Source organism: Petromyzon marinus, chromosome 69, assembly GCF_048934315.1.
Source record: "Petromyzon marinus isolate PM22_M1 ecotype Great Lakes invasive population chromosome 69, UKy_Petmar_22M1.pri1.0, whole genome shotgun sequence".
In the NCBI taxonomy this organism is placed as follows: Eukaryota; Metazoa; Chordata; class Hyperoartia; order Petromyzontiformes; family Petromyzontidae; genus Petromyzon; species Petromyzon marinus.
The window spans coordinates 7,781,800-7,801,468 of record NC_133735.1 but is presented as its reverse complement, the minus strand read 5'-3'; the positions used below and the strand labels follow the sequence as shown (position 1 = coordinate 7,801,468).

At 53.3% G+C, this 19,669-nt stretch overlaps 1 protein-coding gene across 2 annotated transcripts in view; it reads right to left on the bottom strand.

The window, feature by feature from the left end:
• The window catches only part of LOC142906705 (uncharacterized), a 24,388-nt gene extending 6,252 nt beyond the window's left edge, over nt 1-18,136 (bottom strand). For both annotated transcript variants that reach the window (XM_076055057.1, XM_076055058.1), the window contains exons 1-6: nt 17,985-18,136; nt 12,625-12,814; nt 11,649-11,756; nt 7,136-7,187; nt 3,958-4,005; nt 3,215-3,270 (exon numbers count right to left, since the gene is read on the bottom strand). In XM_076055057.1, the coding sequence (XP_075911172.1) occupies nt 3,215-3,270; nt 3,958-4,005; nt 7,136-7,187; nt 11,649-11,756; nt 12,625-12,814; nt 17,985-18,119 (589 nt within the window). In that variant the 5' untranslated portion in view covers nt 18,120-18,136. The remainder of the gene's footprint in view (nt 1-3,214; nt 3,271-3,957; nt 4,006-7,135; nt 7,188-11,648; nt 11,757-12,624; nt 12,815-17,984) is intronic.
• Between the last annotated feature and the right edge of the window lie 1,533 nt (nt 18,137-19,669).

Sequence of the window (19,669 nt, the reverse complement as noted above, 5' to 3'; positions counted from 1 at the left end):
AGACCCACAGAGACACACATAGACACACAGAGACACACAGAGACCCACAAAGACACACATAGACACACAGAGACACACATAGACACACAGAGACACAGAGAGGTGCATAGAGACACACAGAGGTACACAGAGATACACAGAGATACACAGAGACACACAGAGACCCACAGAGACACACAGAGACACACAGAGACACACAGAGCCCCACAGAGACCCACAGAAACACACAGAGACACACAGTGACACACAGAGACCCAAAGAGACCCACAGTGACACACAGACACCCACAGAGACACACAGAGACCCACAGAGACACACAGAGACACACAGAGACACACAGAGCCCCACAGAGACCCACAGAGACACACAGAGACCCAAAGAAACACACAGAGACACACAGAGACACACAGAGACCCACAGAGACACACAGACACACAGAGACCCACAGAGACACACAGAGACATACAGAAACACACAGTGACACACAGAGACCCACAGAGACACACAGAGACCCACAGACACCCAAAGAGACCCACAGTGACACACAGAGACCCACAGAGACATACAGAGATCCACAGAGACCCACAGAGACACACAGAGACATACAGAGCCCCACAGAGACCCACAGAGACACACAGAGACCCACAGAGACCCACAGAGACCCACAGAAACCCACAGTGACACACAGAGACACACAGAGACACACAGAGACTCACAGAGACACACAGAGTCCCACAGAGACCCACATAGACCCAGAGACCCACAGAGTCCCACAGAGACCCACAGAGACCCACAGTGACACACAGAGAACCACAGAGACCCACAGATACATACAGAGACCCACAGAGACCCACAGAGACCCACAGTGACACACAGAGACCCAAAGAGACCCACAGTGACACACAGAGACCCACAGAGACCCACAGAGACCCACAGAGACACACAGAGACACACAGAGACACACAGAGACACACAGAGACCCACAGAGACACACAGAGACATACAGAGACACACAGAGACCCACAGAGACACAGAGACACACAGAGACACACAGTGACACAGACACCCACAGAGACACACAGAGACACACAGAGACCCACAGAGACACACAGAGACACAAAGAAACCCACAGTGACACACTGTGACACAGACACCCACAGAGACACAGAGACACACAGAGACACACAGAGACACACAGAGACCCACAGTGACACACAGAGACACACAGAGACCCACAGAGACACACAGAGACCCACAGAGACTCACAGAGACCCACAGCGTCCCACAGAGACACACAGAGACACACAGAGACCCACAGAAACACACAGAGACACACAGAGATACACAGAGACACACAGAGACACACAGAGACACACAGAGACCCACAGAGACCCACAGAGACACACAGAGACACACAGTGACACAGACACCCACAGAGACACACAGTGACACACAGAGACACACAGAGACACACAGAGACACACAGAGACACACAGAGACCCACAGAGACCCACAGAGACACACAGAAACACACAGTGACACAGACACCCACAGAGACACACAGACACACAGAGACACAGAGACACACAGAGACACACAGAGACACACAGAGACCCACAGAGACACAGAGACACACAGAGACCCACAGTGACACACAGACACCCACAGAGACACACAGACACACAGAGACACACAGAGACACACAGAGACCCACAGAGACCCACAGAGACACACAGAAACACACAGTGACACAGACACCCACAGAGACACACAGACACACAGAGACACAGAGACACACAGAGACACACAGAGACACACAGAGACCCACAGAGAGACAGAGACACACAGAGACACACAGAGACACACAGAGACCCACAGAGACACAGAGACAGAGACACACAGAGACCCACAGAGACACACAGAGACACACAGAGACACACAGAGACACACAGAGACACACAGAGACCCACAGTGACACACAGAGACCCACAGAGACCCACAGAGACCCACAGAGACACACAGAGACACACAGAGACACACAGAGACACACAGAGACCCACAGAGACACACAGAGACATACAGAGACACACAGAGACCCACAGAGACACAGAGACACACAGAGACACACAGTGACACAGACACCCACAGAGACACACAGAGACACACAGAGACCCACAGAGACACACAGAGACACAAAGAAACCCACAGTGACACACTGTGACACAGACACCCACAGAGACACAGAGACACACAGAGACACACAGAGACACACAGAGACCCACAGTGACACACAGAGACACACAGAGACCCACAGAGACACACAGAGACCCACAGAGACTCACAGAGACCCACAGCGTCCCACAGAGACACACAGAGACACACAGAGACCCACAGAAACACACAGAGACACACAGAGATACACAGAGACACACAGAGACACACAGAGACACACAGAGACCCACAGAGACCCACAGAGACACACAGAGACACACAGTGACACAGACACCCACAGAGACACACAGTGACACACAGAGACACACAGAGACACACAGAGACACACAGAGACACACAGAGACCCACAGAGACCCACAGAGACACACAGAAACACACAGTGACACAGACACCCACAGAGACACACAGACACACAGAGACACAGAGACACACAGAGACACACAGAGACACACAGAGACCCACAGAGACACAGAGACACACAGAGACCCACAGTGACACACAGACACCCACAGAGACACACAGACACACAGAGACACACAGAGACACACAGAGACCCACAGAGACCCACAGAGACACACAGAAACACACAGTGACACAGACACCCACAGAGACACACAGACACACAGAGACACAGAGACACACAGAGACACACAGAGACACACAGAGACCCACAGAGAGACAGAGACACACAGAGACACACAGAGACACACAGAGACCCACAGAGACACAGAGACAGAGACACACAGAGACCCACAGAGACACACAGAGACACACAGAGACACACAGAGACACACAGAGACCCACAGAGACACACAGAGACCCACAAAGACCCACAGAGACACACAGAGACACACAGTGACACACAGAGACACACAGACACACAGAGACACACAGAGACACACAGAGACACACAGAGACACCCACAGAGACACACAGAGACACACAGAGACACACGAAAGGGCACAGACCCCAGGCTACCGACCTTTCTTGTTGTGCACGGGCACCGAGGGATGCTGCAAATTCACGGTCGTGTCGGGCCTGAGCACGAAAGGTGACAAACGCAACGGGTAAAGATCACGGTGGCTAGGAGATGTTGACTACCTCGCCTGGTCTACAGGAGGTCTATGTGGAGTCTGTGTCTCTCTCATCATCATCACGGTGGCTAGGAGATGTTGACTACCTCGCCTGGTATACAGGAGGTCTATGTGGAGTCTGTGTCTCTCTCTCATCATCATCATCACGGTGGCTAGGAGATGTTGACTACCTCGCCTGGTCTACAGGAGGTCTATGTGGAGTCTGTGTCTCTCTCTCATCATCATCATCATCACGGTGGCCAAGAGATGTTGACTACCTCGCCTGGTCTACAGGAGGTCTATGTGGAGTCTGTGTCTCTCTCTCATCATCATCATCATCATCACGGTGGCTATGAGATGTTGACTACCTCGCCTGGTACACAGCAGGTCGTGGGTTCCATCCCGACCCTGACGATGCCTGCAGCTCGACATTTGGAGTCTGCGTCTCTCTCTCTCTCCCTCTCTCCGTGGTCACGCGGATTTTTCTCCGGGTCCTCCGGTTTTCCCGTCCACACTGACCGGGCCGAGTCAATCTCGGGCTCGTGGCTAGACAGTAAGCCGGTCGGTGGTGGTGGTGGTGGCTAAGCTCGCCGAGGCGAGGAGCGGTATTTGCCGTGGGTGAGAGTTGGTGACGGGCCGAGCGTCGGGTTACCTGCGGATTGGCGAGCGATCTCGGACGACGTCCTGCAGCTGCAGTGGGCTGCACAATAGCAGCAGCAGAACAATAGCAGCAGTAGCACAATAGCAGCAGCAGCAGCACAATAGCAGAAGCACAATAGCAGCAGCAGCACAATAGCAGTAGCAACAGCACAATAGCAGTAGCAGCAGCAGCAGCAGAACAATAGCAGAAGCACAATAGCAGCAGCAGCAGCACAATAGCAGAAGCACAATAGCAGCAGCAGCACAATAGCAGTAGCAACAGCACAATGGCAGTAGCAGAACAATAGCAGCAGCAGCACAATAGCAGTAGCAGCAGCACAATAGCAGTAGCAGCAGCAGCAGCAGCAGAACAATAGCAGAAGCACAATAGCAGCAGCAGCACAATAGCAGTAGCAACAGCAGCAGCAGAACAATAGCAGAAGCACAATAGCAGCAGCAGCACAATAGCAGAAGCACAATAGCAGCAGCAGCACAATAGCAGTAGCAACAGCACAATAACAGCAGCAGAACAATAGCAGCAGCAGCACAATAGCAGTAGCAGCAGCACAATAGCAGTAGCAGCAGCAGCAGCAGCAGAACAATAGCAGAAGCACAATAACAGCAGCAGCACAATAGCAGCAGCAGCAGAACAATAGCAGCAGCACAATAGCAGCAGCAGAACAATAGCAGCAGCAGCAGAACAATAGCAGCAGCACAATAGCAGTAGCAGCAGCAGAACAATAGCAGAAGCACAATAACAGCAGCAGCACAATAGCAGCAGCAGCAGAACAATAGCAGCAGCACAATAGCAGCACAATAGCAGCAGCAGCACAATAGCAGCAGCAGCACAATAGCAGCAGCAGCACAATAGCAGCAGCACAATAGCAGCAGCAGAACAATAGCAGCAGCACAACAGCAGCAGCAGCACAATAACAGCAGCAGCACAACAGCAGCAGCAGCACAATAGCAGCAGCAGCACAACAGCAGCAGCAGCAGCAGCACAACAGCAGCAGCAGCACAATAGCAGCAGCAGCAGCAGCACAGCGGTGAGGTTAGCGTCAACCAAATTCACGACATCACCGCCACGACACTCACCACACCACCACTACACTCACCACACCACCACCACCACACTCACCACACCACCACCACCACACCATCACCACCACTACACTCACCACACCACCACCACCACACTCACCACACCACCACCACTCCATCACCACCACTACACTCACCACACCACCACCATCACACTCACCACACCACCACCACTCCATCACCACCACTACACTCACCACACCACCACCACCATCACACTCACCACACCACCACCACTACACTCACCACACTCATTACACCACCACCACTACACTCACCAAACCACCACCGCCACCACTACACTCACCACACTCACTACACCACCACCACTACACTCACCACACTCACCACACCACTACACTCACCACACCACCACTACACTCACCACACTCACTACACCACCACCACTACACTCACCACACCACTACACTCACAACACTCATCACACCACCACTCACCACCACCACACTCACAACACCACCACCACCACAACACTACGCTCACCACCACCTCCACACTCACAACACCACCACCACACCACCACCACCACCACTACACTCACCACACCACCGCCACCACTACACTCACCACACCACCACCATCACTACACTCACCACAACCACCACCACTCACCACCACCACACTCACTACACCACCACCACCACTACACTACGCTCACCACCACACAACAACTGTTGTTTTGTTGTTGTTGTGTGTTTTGTTGTTGTTGTGAATTGTGTTGTTGTGTGTTTTGTTGTTGTTGTGTGTTTGTTGTTGTTGTGTGTTGTTGTGTGTTGTTGTTGTGTGTTGTTGTTGTGTGTTGTTGTTATTGTTGTGTGCTGTTGTTGTTGTGTGTGTTGTTATTGTTGTATGTTGTTGTGTGTTGTTGTTGTTGTGTGTTGTTGTGTTGTTGTGTGTTGTTGTTGTGTGTTGTTGTTGTTGTGTTGTTGTTGTGTGTTGTTGTTGTGTGTTGTTGTGTGTTGTTGTTGTGTGTTGTTGTTGTGTGTTGTTGTTGTGTGTTGTCGTGTTGTTGTTGTTGTTGTTGTTGTGTTGTTGTTGGGTGTGTTGTTGTTGTGTGTTGTTGTTGTGTGTTGTTGTGTTGTTGTTGTGTGTTGTTGTGTGTTGTTGTTGTGTGTTGTTGTGTGTTGTTGTGTGTTGTTGTTGGGTGTTGTTGTTGTGTGTTGTTGTTGTGTGTGTTGTTGTTGTGTGTTGTTGTTGTTGTGTGTTGTTGTTGTGTGTTGTTGTTGTTGTTGTGTTGTTGTTGTTGTGTGTTGTTGTTGTTGTGTTGTTGTGTGTTGTTGTTGTGTGTTGTTGTTGTGTGTTGTTGTTGTGTGTTGTTGTTGTGTGTTGTTGTTGTGTGTTGTTGTGTTGTTGTTGTGTTGTTGTGTGTTGTTGTTGTGTGTTGTTGTGTGTTGTGTGTTGTTGTTGTTGTTGTTGTGTGTTGTTGTTGTGTGTTGTTGTTGTCGTGTTGTTGTTGTGTTGTTGTTGTGTGTTGTTGTGTTGTTGTGTGTTGTTGTGTGTTGTTGTTGTGTGTTGTTGTTGTTGTTGTTGTTGTGTTGTTGTTGTGTGTTGTTGTTGTGTGTTGTTGTTGTGTTGTTGTTGTGTGTTGTTGTTGTGTGTTGTTGTTGTGTGTTGTTGTTGTGTGTTGTTGTTGTTGTGTGTTGTTGTGTTGTTGTTGTTGTTGTGTGTTGTTGTTGTGTGTTGTTGTGTGTTGTTGTTGTTGTTGTTGTTGTGTGTTGTTGTTGTTGTGTGTTGTTGTTGTGTGTTGTTGTTGTGTGTTGTTGTGTGTTGTTGTGTGTTGTTGTTGTGTGTTGTTGTTGTTGTTGTTGTGTGTTGTTGTTGTTGTGTGTTGTTGTGTTGTTGTTGTTGTGTGTTGTTGTTGTTGTGTTGTTGTTGTTGTGTTGTTGTGTTGTTGTTGTTGTGTGTTGTTGTTGTGTGTTGTTGTGTTGTTGTTGTTGTGTGTTGTGTGTTGTTGTGTTGTTGTTGTGTTGTTGTTGTTGTGTGTTGTTGTGTGTTGTTGTTGTGTGTTGTTGTTGTTGTGTTGTTGTTGTTGTGTTGTTGTGTTGTTGTGTGTTGTTGTTGTTGTTTACCTTTTATCTGAGTCACCGTCCTTGTTGCTGCGCATTGTCACGAGCCTCACATCTACAAGGACGGAGGAGGGGGGAGGGGTGGAGGAGCAGGGGGGAGGAGTGGAGCAGGGGGGCGGGGTGGAGGAGCAGGGGGGGGATGGAGGAGGAGGGGGGAGGGGTGGAGCAGGGGGGGGTGGTGCAAGAATAACAGAAGCTACTCTCGTCGTCGTCACCCACCCACCACACCCACCCACCCACCACACCCACCACACCTACCACACCCACCACACCCTACCACACCCACCACACCCTACCACACCCCACACATCCCACCCACCACACCCACCACACCCACCCACCACACCCTACCACACCCACCACACCCTACCACACCCACCACACCCACCACACCCACCCACCACACCACACCCACCCACCCTACCACACACCCCACACATCCCACCCACCACACCCACCACACCCACCCACCACACCCTACCACACCCACCACACCCTACCACACCCACCACACCCACCACACCCACCCACCACACCACACCCACCCACCCTACCACACACCCCACACATCCCACCCACCACACCCACCACACCACACCCTACCACACCACACCTACCACACCCACCCACCACACCACACCCTACCACACCCACCACACCCTACCACACCACACTCTACCACACCACACCACACCACACCCTACCACACCACACCTACCACACCCACCCACCACACCCTACCACACCACACCCTACCACACCACACCTACCACACCCTACCACACCCACCCACCACACCCTACAACACCAACCCTACCACACCCTACCACACCCACCCACCACACCCCATCACACCCCACCACACCACACCCTACCCCACCCCACCGCGCCCCTAGGTCGACTCAACCTCAAACGAGTCACCTGGTGCGGTGGTGTGCGGCGAAAAAACCCCATCACCGCTGGGGGAGACAAAGGCGGCCGGGCGTGGCACGGGCCACCCACCCCCTGGGTGTGCCGTGCCGGCCTTTGTAGGCGCTGCTCGCAAACAGCACTTGCCCCTGCAGCCTGTCCAGGCCTGTACAAGGCGGGGGATCTTTGCCTTTGTGTGCTGAACTTTTTTCGCACCATACGTAGACCGACCGTGCTCATCATGGGCTGACTGCTGTGCCAGGCTAGGTGCATGAGGAGGAGGTCACGGGACAGACCCAGCAGGTGCCGTGGGTTGACTGCTGTGCCAGGCTAGGTGCAGGAGGAGGAGGTCACGGGACAGACCCAGCAGGTGCCATGGGCTGACTGCTGTGCCAGGCTAGGTGCAGGAGGCCACGTGACAGACCCAGGTGGTGCCATGGGTTGACTGCTGTGCCAGGCTAGGTGCATGAGGAGGAGGAGGTCACGGGACAGACCCAGCAGGTGCCATGGGTTGACTGCCGTACCAGGCTAGGTGCAGGAGGAGGTCACGGGACAGACCCAGCAGGTCCCATGGGCTGACTGCTGTGCCAGGCTAGGTGCAGGAGGAGGAGGTCACATGACAGACTCGACTGGGGGTGGCTGTGCCAACTCGTTGCGTTTTATCCGACCCGGCGCTCCGCTCGTTGTTGCGAGCGTCCTTCACGAGCCTCCACCTCCTCCTCCACCTCCTCCCCCACCTCCTCCACCACCTCCTCCTTGCACATCCTCCTCCTCCACCACCTCCTCTTCCACCTCCATCTCCTCCTCCACCACCACCTCCTCTTCCACCTCCATCTCCTCCACCTCCTCCTCCTCCACCTCCTCCACCACCTCCTCCACCACCTCCTCTTCCACCTCCATCTCCTCCTCCTCCTCCACCTCCTCCTCCACCTCCATCTCCTCCTCCACCACCTCCTCCTCCACCACCTCCTCCTCCTCCACTACCTCCTCTTCCACCTCCTCCTTGCACCTCCTCAAACCTCCTCCTCCACCACCTCCCCACTCCCCTCCTCCACCTCCCCCTGTGCCGCGTCAGTCCGTCGAACCAGGCCGGCAGGCGCCGTGCGGGGTGGCACGTGGCGGCTGGCCACGTGGCGTCAAGGGCGGCCTTTCTTGGCGGAGGAGCTCGCGCTCGAGGGCCGAGTCCCCCGGCCCTTCGAGGAGGTGCGGGGTAGTGTGAGTGTCTAGTGTGTGTGTGTAGTGTGTGTGAGTGTGTAGTGTGTGTGTGTAGTGTGAGCGTGTAGTGTGTGTGTGTAGTGTGTGTGAGTGTGTAGTGTGTGTGTGTAGTGTGAGCGTGTAGTGTGTGTGTAGTGTGTGTGTGTAGTGTGTGTGTAGTGTGAGTGTAGTGTGTGTAGTGTGTGTGTAGTGTGTGTGGGGTGTGTAGTGTGAGCGTGTAATGTGAGTGTAGTGTATGTAGTGTGTGTGTGTAGTGTGTGTGTAGTGTGTGTGTAGTGTGTGTGTGTAGTGTGTGTGAGTGTGTAGTGTGTGTGTGTAGTGTGAGCGTGTAGTGTGTGTGTAGTGTGTGTGTGTAGTGTGTGTGTAGTGTGAGTGTAGTGTGTGTAGTGTGTGTGTAGTGTGTGTGGGGTGTGTAGTGTGAGCGTGTAATGTGAGTGTAGTGTATGTAGTGTGTGTGTGTAGTGTGTGTGTAGTGTGTGTGTAGTGTGTGTGTGTAGTGTGTGTGAGTGTGTAGTGTGTGTGTGTAGTGTGAGCGTGTAGTGTGTGTGTAGTGTGTGTGTGTAGTGTGTGTGTAGTGTGAGTGTAGTGTGTGTAGTGTGTGTGTAGTGTGTGTGGGGTGTGTAGTGTGAGCGTGTAATGTGAGTGTAGTGTATGTAGTGTGTGTGTGTAGTGTGTGTGTAGTGTGTGTGTAGTGTGTGTGTGTAGTGTGTGTGAGTGTGTAGTGTGTGTGTGTAGTGTGAGCGTGTAGTGTGTGTGTGTAGTGTGTGTGAGTGTGTAGTGTGTGTGTGTAGTGTGAGCGTGTAGTGTGTGTGTAGTGTGTGTGTGTAGTGTGTGTGTAGTGTGAGTGTAGTGTGTGTAGTGTGTGTGTAGTGTGTGTGTAGTGTGTGTAGTGTGTGTGTAGTGTGAGCGTGTAATGTGAGTGTAGTGTATGTAGTGTGTGTGTGTAGTGTGTGTGTAGTGTGTAGTGTGTGTGTGTAGTGTGAGCGTGTAGTGTGTGTGTGTAGTGTGTGTGTATAGTGTCTGTGTAGTGTGTGTGTGTAGTGTGAGCGTGTAGTGTGTAGTGTGTGTGTAGTGTGTGTGTGTAGTGTGTGTGTAGTGTGTGTGTGTAGTGTGAGCGTGTAGTGTGTGTGTAGTGTGTGTGTAGTGTGTGTGTGTAGTGTGTGTGCGTAGTGTGTGTGCGTAGTGTGTGCGTAGTGTGAGTGTAGTGTGAGCGTAGTGTGTAGTGTGAGCGTAGTGTGTAGTGTGAGTGTGTAGTGTGTGTGTGTAGTGTGAGCGTGTAGTGTGAGCGTGTGGTGTGAGCGTGCAGTATGTGTGCGTAGTGTGTAGTGTGTGTGCGCGTAGTGTGTAGTGTGTGCATAGTGTGTAGTGTGTGTGTAGTGTGTAGTGTGTGTGTAGTGTGTAGTGTGTGTGTGCGTAGTGTGTAGTGTATGTGTGTAGTGTGTGCGTAGTGTGTGCGTAGTGTGTGTGGTGTGTAGTGTGTGTGTGTAGTGTGTGTGCGTAGTGTGTAGTGTGTGCGTAGTGTGTGTGTGTGTGTAGTGTGTGCGTGTGTGTGCGTAGTGTGTAGCGTGTAGTGTGTGTGTGCGTAGTGTGTAGTGTGTGTAGTGTGTAGTGTGTGTGCATAGTGTGTAGTGTGTGTGTAGTGTGTGTGTGCGTAGTGTGTAGCGTGTAGTGTGTAGTGTGTGTGTGTAGTGTGTGTGCGTAGTGTGTAGTGTGTGTGCGTAGTGTGTAGCGTGTAGTGTGTAGTGTGTGTGTGTAGTGTGTGTGCGTAGTGTGTAGTGTGTGTGTGCGTAGTGTGTAGCGTGTAGTGTGTAGTGTGTGTGCGTAGTGTGTAGTGTGTGTAGTGTGTGTGTGCGTAGTGTGTAGTGTGTGTGTGTGTGTGCGTAGTGTGTGTGTGTGCGTAGTGTGTGCGCGCATAGCGTGTAGTGTGTAGTGTGTGCGTAGTGTGCAGTGTGTGTGTGCGTAGTGTGTAGTGTGTGCGTAGTGTGTAGTGTGTGTGTGCGTAGTGTGTGCGCGCATAGCGTGTAGTGTGTAGTGTGTGCGTAGTGTGTAGTGTGTGTGTGCGTAGTGTGTAGTGTGTGTGTGTGCGTAGTGTGTAGTGTGTGTGCGTAGTGTGTAGTGTGTGTGTGCGTAGTGTGTGTAGTGTGTAGTGTGTGTGCGTAGCGTGTAGTGTGTAGTTTGTGCATAGCGTGTGTGTGTAGTGTGTGTGTAGTGTAGTGTGTGTGTAGCGTGTAGTGTGTGTGTAGTGTGTGTGTGTAGTGTGTATTGTGTGTGTGTATTGTGTGTGTGTAGTGTGTGTGCGTAGTGTGTAGTGTGTGTGTAGCGTGTAGTGTGTGTGTAGTGTGTGTGTGTGTAGTGTGTGTGTGTAGCGTGTAGTGTGTGTGTCCCCGCGTACCCATCTTGCAGCTGTAGAATTCTTTCCCGGAGAGGGCGGCGATGGCACTGTGAGCATCCTTTTCATTGACGAACTGCACGAACGCGAACCCATTGAACGTGGCCAGAGCTGCACACAGGACGCAAGGCACCGCCGTCGTCAGCGTCACACGACAATCACCATCATCATCATCATCAGCACCACCACCATCATCATCATCACAATCGGCACCGTCACCACCATCATCATGACAATCGCCACCATCATCCTCATCATCATCATAAGCACCATCGCCACGATTACCACCAACATCATCAGCGCCATCGCCACGATTACCACCAACATCATCACGATCAGCACCATCACCACCACCATCACCATCAGCATGATCACCACGACGATCATCACAATCAGCACCATCACCATCATAATCAGCACCATCACCAAGATTACCACAATCACCATCATCATCATCAGCAGCACCATCATAAGTGTATCGTAGTGTAGTGTATAGTAGTGTATAGTGTAGTATTTAGTAGTGTAGTGTATAGTGTAGTGTGTAGTAGTGTAGTGTATAGTAGTGTAGTGTATAGTAGTGTAGTGTATAGTAGAGTGCATTGTGTATTGTAGTGTATAGTAGTGTAGTGTATAGTAGTGTAGTGTATAGTGAAGTGTATAGTAGTGTAGTGTATAGTGTAGTGTGCAGTGTATAGTGTAGTGTATAGTAGTGTATAGTGTAGTGTAAAGGAGTGTATAGTGTAGTGTATAGTAGTATGTAGTAGTGTATAGTGTAGTGTATAGTGTAGTGTATAGTAGTGTGTAGTAGTGTATAGTAGTGTATAGTGTAGTGTATAGTGTAGTGTAGATAGCATCTCAAAGCACCGCGCTGTGCGGTGACCGTCGACGGCCGAGCCAAAAATCCACCCCCCCCACCACCCCCCCACCACCCACCCCCCCACCACCCACCCCACCCCCCGCCCCCCCCACCACTTCTCACCGTCTAGCGGGCCGAAGTTCTCGAACAGCTGCCTGAGCAGGTCCAGGTATTGCCCCAGGTGGCCCAGCTTCTTGAGGCCCACGAAGACACGACGCTTCATGTCCTCGGGCGCGGTGCTGTCCGTGCGGTTGCTGAGGACTCGCCGGCCGACGTTGCCCTGCGTCGAGGCGCTGGCCATCGTGGGTGGGCCCTGTCCGCCCACGGGAGGTTTCGAAAGATTTCGGAGAGAGGGGAGAGCGGTGGGGCGGAGGTCGCGGCGGCGAGCGTCTTTGACACGCGCGTGTTGGGTCTGTTGTGCGGCGAGTCTGTGGGTCTCTGTGTGGCGAGTCTGTGGGTCTCTGTGTGGTGAGTCTGTGGGTCTCTGTGTGGCGAGTCTGTGGGTCTCTGTGTGGTGAGTCTGTGGGTCTCTGTGTGGTGAGTCTGTGGGTCTCTGTGTGGTGAGTCTGTGTGAGTAGTCTGTGGGTCTCTATGTGAGTAGTCTGTGGGTCTCTGTGTGAGTAGTCTATGGGTCTCTGTGGGGTGAGTCTGTGGGTCTCTGTGTGGTGAGTCTGTGGGTCTCTGTGTGGTGAGTCTGTGGGTCTCTGTGTGGTGAGTCTGTGGGTCTCTGTGCGGCGAGTCTGTGGGTCTCTGTGTGGTGAGTCTGTGGGTCTCTGTGTGGTGAGTCTGTGGGTCTCTGTGTGGTGAGTCTGTGGGTCTGTGTGAGTAGTCTATGGGTCTCTGTGTGAGTAGTCTATGGGTCTCTTGTGGTGAGTCTGTGGGTCTCTGTGCGAGTAGTCTATGGGTCTCTTGTGGTGAGTCTGTGGGTCTCTGTGTGGTGAGTCTGTGTGAGTAGTCTGTGGGTCTCTATGTGAGTAGTCTGTGGGTCTCTGTGTGAGTAGTCTATGGGTCTCTGTGTGAGCAGTCTACAGGTCTCTGTGTGAGTCGTCTATGGGTCTGTGTGGTGAGTTTGTGGGTCTCTGTGTGGTGAGTCTGTGGGTCTCTGTGTGGTGAGTCTGTGGGTCTCTGTGCGGTGAGTCTGTGGGTCTCTGTGTGGTGAGTCTGTGGGTCTCTGTGTGGTGAGTCTGTGGGTCACTGTGTGAGTAGTCTGTGGGTCTGTGTGAGTAGTCTGTGGGTCTCTGTGTGGTGAGTCTGTGGGTCTTTGTGTGGTGAGTCTGTGGGTCTGTGTGAGTAGTCTGTGGGTCTGTGTGAGTAGTCTGTGGGTCTGTGTGAGTAGTCTGTGGGTCTCTGTGTGGTGAGACTGTGGGTCTCTGTGTGGTGAGTCTGTGGGTCTCTGAGTGAGTAGTCTATGGGTCTCTGTGTGAGAAGTCTGTGGGTCTCTGTGTGGTGAGTCTGTGGGTCTCTGTGTGGTATGTGGGTCTCTGTGTGAGTCGTCTATGAGTCTATGTGTGGTGAGTCTGTGGGTCTGTGTGAGTAGTCTGTGGGTCTCTGTGTGGTGAGTCTGTGGGTCTGTGTGAGTAGTCTGTGGGTCTCTGTGTGGTGAGTCTGTGGGTCTTCGTGCGGTGAGTCTGTGGGTCTTTGTGTGGTGAGTCTGTGGGTCTTTGTGTAGTGAGTCTGTGGGTCTCTGTGTGGTGAGTCTGTGGGTCTCTGTGTGGTGAGTCTGTGGGTCTCTGTGTGGTGAGTCTGTGGGTCTCTGTGTGGTGAGTCTGTGGGTCTCTGTGTGGTGAGTCTGTGGGTCTCTGTGTGGTGAGTCTATGGGTCTCTGTGTGGTGAGTCTGTGGGTCTCTGTGCGAGTAGTCTATGGGTCTCTTGTGGTGAGTCTGTGGGTCTCTGTGTGGTGAGTCTGTGTGAGTAGTCTGTGGGTCTCTGTGTGAGTAGTCTACAGGTCTCTGTGTGAGTCGTCTATGGGTCTGTGTGGTGAGTTTGTGGGTCTCTGTGTGGTGAGTCTGTGGGTCTCTGTGTGGTGAGTCTGTGGGTCTTTGTGTGGTGAGTCTGTGGGTCTTTGTGGGGTGAGTCTGTGGGTCTCTGTGTGGTGAGTCTGTGGGTCTCTGTGCGGCGAGTCTGTGGGTCTCTGTGTGGTGAGTCTGTGGGTCTCTGTGTGGTGAGTCTGTGGGTCTCTGTGTGGTGAGTCTGTGGGTCTCTGTGTGAGTCGTCTATGAGTCTATGTGTGGTGAGTCTGTGGGTCTGTGTGAGTAGTCTGTGGGTCTCTGTGTGGTGAGTCTGTGGGTCTTCGTGCGGTGAGTCTGTGGGTCTTTGTGTAGTGAGTCTGTGGGTCTCTGTGTGAGTAGTCTGTGGGTCTTTGTGTGGTGAGTCTGTGGGTCTTTGTGTAGTGAGTCTGTGGGTCTCTGTGTGAGTAGTCTGTGGGTCTCTGTGTGGTGAGTCTGTGGGTCTCTGTGTGGTGAGCCTGTGGGTCTCTGTGTGGTGAGTCTGTGGGTCTTCGTGCGGTGAGTCTGTGGGTCTCTGAGTGAGTAGTCTATGGGTCTCTGTGTGAGTAGTCTGTGGGTCTCTGTGTGAGTAGTCTGTGGGTCTCTGTGTGGTGAGTCTGTGTGTCTCTGTGTGGTGAGTCTGTGGGTCTCTGTGTGAGTCGTCTATGAGTCTATGTGTGGTGAGTCTGTGGGTCTGTGTGAGTAGTCTGTGGGTCTCTGTGTAGTGAGACTGTGGGTCTCTGTGTGGTGAGTCTGTGGGTCTCTGTGTGAGTAGTCTATGGGTCTTCGTGCGGTGAGTCTGTGGGTCTCTGATGGAGTAGTCTATGGGTCTCTGTGTGGCGAGTCTGTGGGTCTCTGTGTGAGTAGTCTATGGGTCTCTGTGTGAGTAGTCTATGGGTCTCTGTGTGGCGAGTCTGTGGGTCTCTGTGTGAGTAGTCTATGGGTCTTTGTGTGGCGAGTCTGTGGGTCTCTGTGTGGTGAGTCTGTGGGTCTCTGTGTGAGTAGTCTGTGGGTCTCTGTGTGGTGAGTCTGTGGGTCTCTGTGCGGTGAGTCTGTGGGTCTCTGTGTGGTGAGTGTGTGGGTCTCTGTGTGAGTCTGTGGGTCTGTTGTGCGGTGAGTCTGTGGGTCTCTGTGCGGTGAGTCTGTGGGTTTTTGTGTGGTGAGTCTGTGGGTCTTTGTGTGGTGAGTCTGTGGGTCTCTGTGTGGTGAGTCTGTGGGTCTCTGTGTGGTGAGTCTGTGGGTCTGTGTGGCGAGTCTGTGGGTCTCTGTGTGGCGAGTCTGTGGGTCTCTGTGTGGTGAGTCTGTGGGTCTCTGTGTGGTGAGTCTGTGGGTCTCTGTGTGGTGAGTCTGTGGGTCTGTGTGTGAGTAGTCTGTGGGTCTCTGTGCGGTGAGTCTGTGGGTCTCTGTGCGGTGAGTCTGTGGGTCTCTGTGTGGTGAGTCTGTGGGTCTCTGTGTGGTGAGTCTGTGGGTCTTTGTGGGGTGAGTCTGTGGGTCTCTGTGTGGTGAGTCTGTGGGTCTCTGTGTGAGTAGTCTATGGGTCTCTGTGTGAGTAGTCTATGGGTCTCTTGTGGTGAGTCTGTGGGCCTCTGTGTGGTGAGTCTGTGTGAGTAGTCTGTGGGTCTCTATGTGAGTAGTCTGTGGGTCTCTGTGTGAGTAGTCTATGGGTCTCTGTGTGAGCAGTCTACAGGTCTCTGTGTGAGTCGTCTATGGGTCTGTGTGGTGAGTCTGTGGGTCTCTGTGTGGTGAGTCTGTGGGTCTCTGTGTGGTGACGGTGTGGGTCTCTGTGTGGTGAGTCTGTGGGGCTTTGTGGGGTGAGTCTGTGGGTCTCTGTGTGGTGAGTCTGTGGGTCTTTGTGGGGTGAGTCTGTGGGTCTTTGTGGGGTGAGTCTGTGGGTCTCTGTGTGAGTCGTCTATGGGTCTCTGTGTGGTGAGTCTGTGGGTCTCTGTGTGGTGAGTCTGTGGGTCTGTGTGGCGAGTCTGTGGGTCTCTGTGTGGCGAGTCTGTGGGTCTCTGTGTGGTGAGTCTGTGGGTCTCTGTGTGGTGAGTCTGTGGGTCTCTGTGTGGTGAGTCTGTGGGTCTGTGTGTGAGTAGTCTGTGGGTCTCTGTGCGGTGAGTCTGTGGGTCTCTGTGCGGTGAGTCTGTGGGTCTCTGTGTGGTGAGTCTGTGGGTCTTTGTGGGGTGAGTCTGTGGGTCTCTGTGTGGTGAGTCTGTGGGTCTCTGTGTGAGTAGTCTATGGGTCTCTGTGTGAGTAGTCTATGGGTCTCTTGCGGTGAGTCTGTGGGTCTCTGTGCGAGTAGTCTATGGGTCTCTTGTGGTGAGTCTGTGGGCCTCTGTGTGGTGAGTCTGTGTGAGTAGTCTGTGGGTCTCTATGTGAGTAGTCTGTGGGTCTCTGTGTGAGTAGTCTATGGGTCTCTGTGTGAGCAGTCTACAGGTCTCTGTGTGAGTCGTCTATGGGTCTGTGTGGTGAGTCTGTGGGTCTCTGTGTGGTGAGTCTGTGGGTCTCTGTGTGGTGAGTGTGTGGGTCTCTGTGTGGTGAGTCTGTGGGTCTTTGTGGGGTGAGTCTGTGGGTCTCTGTGTGGTGAGTCTGTGGGTCTTTGTGGGGTGAGTCTGTGGGTCTTTGTGGGGTGAGTCTGTGGGTATCTGTGTGAGTCGTCTATGGGTCTCTGTGTGGTGAGTCTGTGGGTCTTCGTGCGTGAGTCTGTGGGTCTCTGTGTGAGTAGTCTATTGGTCTCTGTGTGAGTAGTCTATGGGTCTCTGTGTGAGTAGTCTATGGGTCTCTGTGTGAGTAGTCTATGGGTCTCTTGTGGTGAGTCTGTGGGTCTCTGTGCGAGTAGTCTATGGGTCTCTTGTGGTGAGTCTGTGGGTCTCTGTGTGGTGAGTCTGTGTGAGTAGTTTGTGGGTCTCTATGTGAGTAGTCTGTGGGTCTCTGTGTGAGTAGTCTATGGGTCTCTGTGTGAGCAGTCTACAGGTCTCTGTGTGAGTCGTCTATGAGTCTATGTGTGGTGAGTCTGTGGGTCTCTGTGTGAGTAGTCTGTGGTCTCTGTGTGGTGAGTCTGTGGGTCTCCGTGTGGTGAGTCTGTGGGTCTTTGTATGGTGAGTCTGTGGGTCTGTGAGTAGTCTGTGGGTCTCTGTGTGGTGAGTCTGTGGGTCTCTGTGAGTAGTCTGTGGGTAATCGGTTGCGTGTTAGAGAGTAAATCCACTGCACACACATTAACAATACGTTACCGACGGTAAACAACATCGGCAAAGATTGGTGAAGCGGTGTAAACAAAAAGGAAGACATTGAGGAAAGAGAGGGGGAGGGGTGTGGAGATGAGGCAGCCCAGCGGCCGACGTCGCGCCAAACACGGCACCGTTTCCAGGCAAGCCGTAGGCGTCGGTGCTACGGACTAGGCCGCACGTAGGGTCACATTCTCGATTTAACAATAATGCATTTAAAAAAAAAAACAGAATTCTATTGAGACTTTCGCTCCGTACGTGTTGAGATTTTGCGTTTTACCTGCGCGGGGAAGTCCGGGGTTCGCACAAATATCGACACGCGCGCAACAACAAAAAAACGCCGAAAAAAATGAAAATGACGGCCTTTCAAAACTTCCGTTCGCGCTGCTGCTGCTGCTGTGGCGCTTGTGCGCATGCGCGGGGGGCTGGCCAACCACCACAAAGACAAAGATCCCCTGTGTAGCCTTCACAGACTGTAGGGGCAAGTGCTGTTAGCGAGCACCTATTAAGGCCGGTAACGGTACACGAGGGGGTTGGGTGGCCAGCACCACGCCCGGCCGCCTTTGTCTCTCCCTAGTGGCGATGTTTACTACGACACACCGCACCAGGTAACTAATTTGAGGCTGAGTCGACCTAGGGGAAGGCCCAGGACCCGGTTCAGATAATCGTCACTGGTGGTGTTGGCCGTGAGCGGGAATCAAACCCGGGTCGCCAGGTTCATAGCGCAGCGTAGCGCTAACCGCTCCAACCACCACAACCACCACAACCACCCACCACAACCACTCATCCACCACCACAACCACTCATCCACCACCACAACCACCCACTACCACCACAACCACCCACTACCACCACAACCGCTCACCCACCACCACAACCACCCACCACAACCACTCATCCACCACCACAGCCACTCATCCACCACCACAACCACCCACTACCACCACAACCACCCACTACCACCACAACCGCTCACCCACCACCACAACCACCCACCACCACAACCACCCACCACTCATCCACCACCACAACCACTCATCCACCACCACAACCACCCGCCACCACAACCACCCACTACCACCACAACCACCATCCACCACCACAACCACCACCACAACCACTACCACAACCACCCACCACCACAACCACCCACTACCACCACAACCACCCACCACCACAACCACCCACCACCACCACTCATCCACCACCACAACCACTCATCCACCACCACAACCACCCACTACCACCACAACCACCCACAACCACCACAACCACCCACTACCACCACAACCACCCACCACCACCCACCACCACCACTCATCCACCACCACAACCACTCATCCACCACCACAATCACCCACTACCACCACAACCACCATCCACCACCACCACCCACCACCACCACCACCACTCATCCACCACCACAACCACTCATCCACCACCACAACCACCCGCCACCACAACCACCATCCACCACCACAACAACAACAACCGCCATTCGCCACTAAGTGGCGGTGACGTCACCACGACGCTTGTGCCAGGCTATGTGCACCCTGAGGCCACGTGAAGTGTCGAACGCCCGCTGGCAGGAGGTCACGGGGCAGACCCAGGTGCCACGGGTCGACTGACTGAGATGACTGGCTGATGCACCACCTGTGCCCCCTACTGTGCCAACCTGCTGTGCTTTAGCCACCCGGCGCTCCGCTCGCTGTTGTGAGCGTCGCTCCTCCGCTCTCCGTTGTTGTTGGAAGGCGACTGCCTCCAACTGCCCAGTAGCATCCTTCACGAGCCTCCTCCACAGAGGCCGATCTTGACACCGCTGGTACCAGTCATCGGCAAGTCCACTCAGCTCCACGTCCTCCTGTACCACATCACTCCATCTCTTCTCTAGCCCGTGCCGCGCCCGCTTAGCCCCCTCAATCCGGCCAAACAAAAGCTGTTTCGGCATGCGGTGGCTGGGCATGC